Source organism: Typha latifolia, chromosome 15 (assembly GCF_019914945.1).
Source record: "Typha latifolia isolate L0001 chromosome 15, TyphaL0001v2, whole genome shotgun sequence".
NCBI classification, from domain to species: domain Eukaryota; kingdom Viridiplantae; phylum Streptophyta; class Magnoliopsida; order Poales; family Typhaceae; genus Typha; species Typha latifolia.
Window position 1 is genome coordinate 550,195 of NC_133100.1, and position 7,870 is coordinate 558,064.

The 7,870-nt window shown below is 38.3% G+C and overlaps 1 protein-coding gene across 4 annotated transcripts in view; it reads right to left on the bottom strand.

Annotated features, from left to right (window-relative positions):
- The window catches only part of LOC140801786 (DNA polymerase epsilon catalytic subunit A-like), a 41,515-nt gene extending 37,171 nt beyond the window's left edge, over positions 1-4,344 (bottom strand). For all 4 annotated transcript variants that reach the window (XR_012111512.1, XR_012111511.1, XM_073157068.1 and 1 more), the window contains exons 1-9: positions 4,077-4,344; positions 3,927-3,992; positions 3,775-3,834; positions 3,595-3,690; positions 2,739-2,899; positions 2,444-2,532; positions 2,115-2,332; positions 690-776; positions 446-580 (exon numbers count right to left, since the gene is read on the bottom strand). Coding sequence is in view for 2 of the 4 variants with exons in the window: in XM_073157068.1 (XP_073013169.1) it covers positions 446-580; positions 690-776; positions 2,115-2,332; positions 2,444-2,532; positions 2,739-2,899; positions 3,595-3,690; positions 3,775-3,834; positions 3,927-3,992; positions 4,077-4,238 (1,074 nt within the window). In the remaining 2 variants the exon portion in view is untranslated. The remainder of the gene's footprint in view (positions 1-445; positions 581-689; positions 777-2,114; positions 2,333-2,443; positions 2,533-2,738; positions 2,900-3,594; positions 3,691-3,774; positions 3,835-3,926; positions 3,993-4,076) is intronic.
- Between the last annotated feature and the right edge of the window lie 3,526 nt (positions 4,345-7,870).

Sequence of the window (7,870 nt, forward strand, 5' to 3'; positions counted from 1 at the left end):
AAGACCTACCCGGAGGCTGGTCACTTAGCATGACAGTAAGACCTACCCAGCTACCGCCACGCAACCTAGTAAAGGAACTTGCAATGATAGGAGCCACATGCATTTGAATGCCCTTTTATTATAGTGATTTATATGGTCTTGGAGTAGATTAGTTCTTCAGTAAGTTGTTTCTCGTGATTGGTGTCAGGGGATTGGAACATATAAAAGAATAATCTGGGATAATATTCAACTACATACATTTGTTTGTGCTGATTAGTAGAGTAATGATACTGTAAATATACACAAATAAATAAAAGTTGGAAGTAGGGCAATTTGATACTATAGATAATATAAAATAATCAAAGATGTTCATAATCATTGCAATCTAGATAAGAACGATGCTTCCTAGTAGACAACAAGAATGTGAAGACATCTGGGTGTCAAAGGAGGCAAAAGAATACCACACCTCACTCATCTTAATTCCATGGAGAGCAGCTCTTTTCTCCAGGAATGGCCAGTCAAAGAAATCACCATTGTATGTTACATAGATACCAGGCTTTACCTCTTGCATGTGAGAAAACCATGCTTTAAGTAGGTCTTCCTGTAACATTATAGTATGAGGTATGAAGGAAGTGGAGTTCACATAAAGCCAATATAACAAATGAACTGAAAAAGGAAGAACCTAACTTAAATTAAATAATATATATTACCTCATTTTTGACATTTTTAACTTTAAAGCACCCCTCAAATTCTGGTTTAGGGGTGTACTCCAGATCTTCAATATCCTCTCCTACACACTATAAGAATAATATAGTACATAAATAACATGAAAAAAAAAGGTTACCTAAGTTGGGTAAACAAGATGTTAATAATGGCTAAAGAAACATGCTGGGATATACTGGATCATGATTGTTGACAATTATATGATACTTTTTATACTGTTCCTCAATATCATAAGCATTAAATGACTTTCAGAAACAGCATAGATGACAAGGAAATACGATCCTCACAATAATGATTAGGGGCCAGGTACCCATTGAAGTCATTGTTTTTTTGGATGTTCTTTCATGATATCTCTTTATTTCCAGCAAGCTTAAGCCAAAATATTATTGGCTTCAACAGATTCTTTACAAAAGCTAAAAAGCCTAAACATAAACTTCACATATATTTAAATATGGAGCAAAGGTGAGATAGTACAGGAAGTCAGGAAGTGTGTGGAGTGTTGAAAAATTAAATCTCAGCTTATATTCATGCCGTAACTACATGGCATGTTCTGCTAGCCAGAGATAAAGCTTGACATAACAAGTGATCACTGTTCTAAGACAGGACAACCAAAAATATTTCCTTGCACAATGCCTTTTTAAACTGTGATTAAATCACTATGATTGATATATAAGTTGTCAAATGTTAATACTATTGATGATTAATGAATTAAGAGAGTAATGAGTACTCTTAGCATTTTCCTCTTTTGTTCTTTTTACTTTTTCTCAGAATCTGGAATTAAGGCAGAAAGCACATTTGCATGCACTTGTCTGATCACCATCTTTAACATGCTTTGTGTTTGTTTGCAGACTCCCAGCTCAGCGGAAAAAAAAAATTAGTATTACAACTGTTCTTCTTAAGAACGAAAGAGGCAAACAGAGATTTCAAAGATGTTTTAGAATCTAGAAAACATAAGCCAAAAAATAAAATAAATGACAACTTTTAAAATAAACATAACATCATCAATTGCGAACAACCAAACTTTCTCATTTATAAGTCTAAATACCCTTGCGAACAACCAAACATTCTCATTTATAAGTTTAAATATGCTTGAGTTGTCATGTTCAGCAAGTAGAACTTAAAACTTTTACATGAAGAAACAAATAGAACTACTCTTTTATTGGAATATTATCTAACTTGAAGTTCCAAAATAGCATAATAACCATTCATATAATTACTTTGCCTTTTATTCCATTGTTCAAGGAACTTTTTACTATAACCTGGATAATCACTTTAACTTGATGGTTTGAGTTGATCAAAGAATATAATGGTAAGAAAGTAAGTATGCACATCATATGCCCATGTCGTAACAGAGCAAACCTAATGTTAGACTTTAAAGCTACGAAGAACAAAGTACTGGAACTTTATCTCACCTCGCGATTGATTATCAAGTATCCTTGCCCATCAATCATGTAAGATAGCATCATTACCATATCATATTCAGCATCTGGAAATTTCAGAGGTAGTTTCGTTGTCTCAATATCAAATGCACAAACATGAACTTCAGCACGCTGAAGAAGATCAGCCCTTTTCTCAAGCAAAGTACCAGCACTTGATACACTAATATCATACCACTGCCCACATCTAATGTCTGTACAATACAACAGGAATAGAGCTAAATAAGGCACAGTTAAAGTTGTGGACAGCAATGTAGATGTCAGTTTGCAAACAAATCAATGGTGTAACAATTTACAAGACGTACCATTATCAATAGAAAATCGAACATGATATGGAACATCATATTCACGTAGATCAATTATATAATCAAGATAATCCTGAAGCCTTTCTTTGCTGCAAATTCATAGAAATCCAGTGAGTAGTTCCAAGAGGAAAGGTAAAGAATATGCCTAGCACCCAAGGAAAAGCAGACAAATATATTAAAGCGAAGTAGCTAACAAGTAACAAGGCACAACATGAAGCGAAGGCAACCTTACAGTGCATGCATGTAAAGAGTTCTAATCACACATTTGGTAAAAAAATCTTTAATACAAACTTACCTTTTCTCACAGTAGATGGATTCAAATGCTTCAGAAGCATCTAGTTTTTTTTTGTTTCTTTCAACAATATGCAGTAGGTCATTTTTTACATGCATCAGTTGCTGAACAGTATCAAACTGGAGCTTTAGATATTGCCTATGCAAACCAGAGAGATGATTCTTCTGTAATACAAAGAAATAAAGTAAGAACTCTGAATAGTTATGCCACTATCAAATAAAAGCATGGTCACAATAAAGATGATTACAACAACAAAAAAAGAAAAGGAAAAACATGCACCACCTGCCGATGGTCTAGGCACCTGCTTAATGCTAAGGTCTGCCTAGGTTTCCATCTCAATATCTCTTATTGTTTTAAAAAAGTGACTACCCTTATGGTCTAGGCACCTGCTTTATGCTAAGGTCTGCCTCGGTGTCCATCTCAACATCTCTTATGAATTTTGGTTCTGTAGGTTGATCCTGAATCTCAAATTTGTTGAGGTATTGCTTGATTGGTAGATTATGATTGTCTTGCCGTTAGTTAAAAAAAATAAACAACATTTCTTTTTTAGGATTCGCATATTAATCTCGACTTTTGTTTTACATATTATTTACATTGTTCTTTTATTTTTGGACTGCCTTGTGTCCGCCTAGGCAACACCCTAGCGCCTAGGCAACACCCTAGCGCCTAGGCATTAGGTGGTTTTTCATCTGAATGCCTGCTGCCTACAATCTTTCAAATTTTCTCAGAACCTTTCTACAGTGGAAGAATGAACAACCTGATGATTGAACAGTAGGAAGTGTTATAAATCCTCCATTCTACATGATTTATAATATCAACACAAATGGGTATGGCATGAATTCATACAACAAGATCTTACCAAATCCAGATCCTCTTTTTCCATGATCTCTATGTTAGTTATTCTTCCTTCATACCGTCGTCTCAAATATGCCTCGACATCCAACTCCATCTTGTCCTACGGTAATTTAATATAAGTACAACAAACCCAAACAGGAGAAACCCCTTATCGAAATGGGATTAACTAGGTTTTTCCTCTCACCTTCGTGGCAGCATAAAAGTAAGGCATAAACTTGTATTTCACTTTGAACGTCGACCCATCCTGCAAACCAGATCGAACATTGTCTTCCCCCCAGAAAAAATGAATATTGCAAATACATTGATCACAAGAAAATATGAACTTGAGGAATTCACCTGACAAACGAAGTAGAGATCAACGCAGCTGTAGATCTTCCCCGTTTCCTGATCTTCCCATTGCGACTGCAGATGAATCAACGCATGGATTACACGGTCGAACGAGTTAAGAAACAAAAGATCGAAATTGAAGAAGAGTGGATCGCTCACTGGAGCAAGAGTAAGGAGCCACCCGAGCCTCTTTTCGCCCTCGATGAAGGGAGCGAACCCTAGCTTGCTCTCGAGGACCTCCTCGGCGCTGAGACGAAGCTTCTGCTGTGATGGGTTCCGGGTGGAGCTATATCTACCCCTCCTCCTTCCATCGCCGTTCATGGCGGATCGCCCCAATAGAAAGAGAGGGGGGGGAGCGGAGGGAGGGCGAGGGCGAGAGCGAGAGCGGGAGCGAGCGAGCGAGCTTGGATCGGAATGGAGCCCTAGAACCCTCTCTATGGGAGGGACGCGCGGAGGCGACGATGAGCTTTCTAACCCAATTTTCCCGCGCTTTTTCTCATCCCGCTAACTCAGTGCACGTGGCCTTTAATCATTAGTGAGAATAAGCTAATTGAAGCTTATTTTCCAACTTGAGTGAGAATAAGCTAATTGAAGCTTATATCCCAATTGAGTGAGAATAAGCTTATATCCCAACTCGAGTGAGCCAAGGGCGAAGATGTCCTCCTCAAGTGGGCCTCCTCGGCCTAGTTGACTAGAATATCGGAGGAAGGCCCACGGCCTAGGCGTCGGAGGTTGTCGGAGGGCAGCGGTCCACTACCAAGGCGTGGCACATCCCTGGAGAAGTGATGATCGATATCAAAACCCATCTTTAAGACTTAGTGGTGATTGACCTCGAGACACTGGAGAAATATAGAGCTTGATTGAAGCTCTCTCTTTTTGGCAGTTTTTTGGGGGAGGGGTATTCCTTTTATGAAGTTGAAGAGTGTCTTGGCCAAGCTCTAGAATGATATTGATGGGTTCTTTGTTTCGAATATGGATGAGAGGTTTATGTGTTCCAATTTGAGAACCACGAGAATCCAAATTATGCACTCACCAAGTGAATATGTTAACTTTATCCCGTGGAGGAACTTTCATAGCTGCTTTTGTGTGGATATAGCTCCACAATCTTCCTGAGGAGTATTAGGAGCTGGAGGTGCTCGTTCAATCATACTTTGGCAAGCCTCTAAGGGTTGATGAGATAATACTAGACTGCACTTGGGCTAGGTTCGGAAGAGTGTGTATTAAAGTTGATTTCTCAAAATTGATGTCTATTTGGGTCCAAAAAAAAAGAAAGTCGATCAAATGATAGTTTAGATCACATAGTGGAGACATACACTAGTGCTAAAATAGAATACGCCTTAGAGGTCGAGGATCATCAACGGCCATCACCATAACAAATGGAGGGGGCTAAGGCTCAAGGGGAACCAATATAGGAGATGAGCTCCATGTACGGTCATTGGTTTATTGTCCAATGTAATGGTAGAAAGATGATAGGCAATACAGTATTGCTAGGCTGACTGGATGGGTTAATCAAAGCAATTGCCGAGTAGATATAGCGAGGGAGATGATGTAGCAAAAGCTGAGACACTCTGAACGTCTCAGCAATAGAGGAAGAATATTGAAATGGTGCTACTAGAGTTGGGAGCCTTGAGAAGATCCCCCCTATAACAATTGGTAAGAATAGAATGGGAGGCACACAGAGGCTGGTTAAGCAAACCATTACTAAGAACATTGATGCGGGCAAACCTCGTCAATATTAGACAAAAAATGATGGAATTTTATATGGAAAAATGCAATAGCTTGTTGCAGACAAGTCAAAGGCAAAATGGACACTGTTGAGACCTCTTTCAAGTCAACCATCAGATACACTCCAAAACTTTCAATCATTTAAAAATGATTTAACTATCTGTCAATAAAAAAAACGAAGGGATGAAAATAAGAAGCCTGCCTAGACTGACACATTGGAAAGACATTTAATGTCTTTCACAAGTGCTTATCAAATAATTATAAACAAGCAATCTGTGGAAATTCTAGTCAAGGTTTTGAAATTGCCATCATAAAATGACTTATCTATTAGGTTGGGATCTGGCACGTTTTGAGACTGCCGCACTTATGTAAAATTGAATAAAACTAGGACTTCCAAGACCATGTATGTAAGAACCTACCTTTCGAAAGTAGTCCAAGATAGCTTTGCTTCTACTTGTCGCTCGCCCACCCTCCCCCGGAGAAGCACGAGGAGGTGGTCACCCAGCTCAAGTGTGCTCTCAACCAAGGGGATCGTCTAGAGGACCCGGACAACATGGCTCTCAGTAAAGAAGACCTACAACTGGTGCTAGTGAAATATTACCTGTCAAAAGAAAAAGACTGAGACTATGGACGTTGAGGGCTTGGGTGACACATGACATGCTACGGCTAAGCGGGGGAAAACTGCTTGAGTCATGGTCTCTATTTTTCTGCCATGTTTTTAATGATTAAAGCCATTTTTTTAGAATTCTATGAGTGTTATAAATAAGGAAGCATTTGACTAATATCGAGATATGAACAAAGATCATAAATCTTGATATTCTAATTTTGTTAGAGATTCATTCGAATTGGGAGATTGTGAAGAAGGTAGCTAGAGCCTTGGGCCAGTGTTGACAGTGTTTTGTGATCCCAATGGTGGGGTTGTTATATGGAATTATATTGCTGTGGAAGATCAAGCTTAATTAGGTGGATGTGCTTGTTATCTCCTACTATGTTGTCCATTTGGCGATCACCACTATGCTGGTTTTACCTAGCTATGAAAGATTGTGTATGCCAGCAATAATCTTCAAACCCAAAAGAAATTATGGGATGAGCTCATTACAATGTCTACCCTTTAAGCATTCATTGGGCTATCGACAGTGACTTCAATGTCTATCTCCCTATGCAGGAGAAGAAGAGCTACGATAATGTTGAATTGGAGCCAAAATGCAAGCTGTTCAAAGAGTTTGTTGAGGGGGCCAAGTTATACGATCTTGGCTATGAAGGCTTGTCATTCACTTGGTGTAATAATTAAGGGGAACCAACTGAATTTGGATTCGCTTATTGGATATTGACAAACCTGCTATAGCTAAACTCATACCCTCACTACAAAGTCATCCACCTTGATATATCTGCCTCATATCATACCCCACACTCTTCGTTGTCTAATTTTCCTCCAACAGAGTCATTTGACCATTATATTTCGAGTTTTTCTAGCTTAAGCACGAGGGTTGTCGACATACTGTGGAAAAGTGCAAGGAGCCTTATGTAGGTCATGTTGGAATGAGGTTTGCAATCTAGAGGGGAACTAAGAAGCCACCAAATACGATATCTCAAAGCTTGAGGTGATGGATGATGTTGGGCCATTGGACGTTGCATGCCTGACCTTTTAAAAGAGTTTATATAACTGAAGAATAGTTATAAGTAAACAATTCAACATTAAATGGCTACATAGATCCAAGCTTTGGTGAGTGCACGACAAGGATAAAAACACTAAATTATTCTATCTAATGTAGTCGCAATAGTATCATAGGTGTCCTACACTCTACATATGAGTGGGCCCAGAATTCAGTTGAGGTGAGTAGGACCTTCGTTTCCTTCTTCACTAGGTTTTGGAGTGTTGAGAAGGATGTCACCTCTAATAACATATCTGAACAAGAAGGCCAAATGTTGACATCCCTAATATAACTCGATGAGATTAAAAAAAACATTGTGGAGTCTTTCTTGAAACAAAAGTGTTGGGATTAGATGAGCTTCAAGTCGAAGTTTATATCCGATTTTGGCATGTCATGAGCAACATTCTTATAATGACTAGTTCAATTTATTAAACAAAATTATATTTTTTAAAAAGTGATAATTTTGGTGCGAATTATAATATTACAAAGATTGCAATGATAATCACGATATTCTTGGTCCGTTCATTCCTAGAATAAGTTTAACACTAATATAGCTATGCTAATGTTTAATATTAA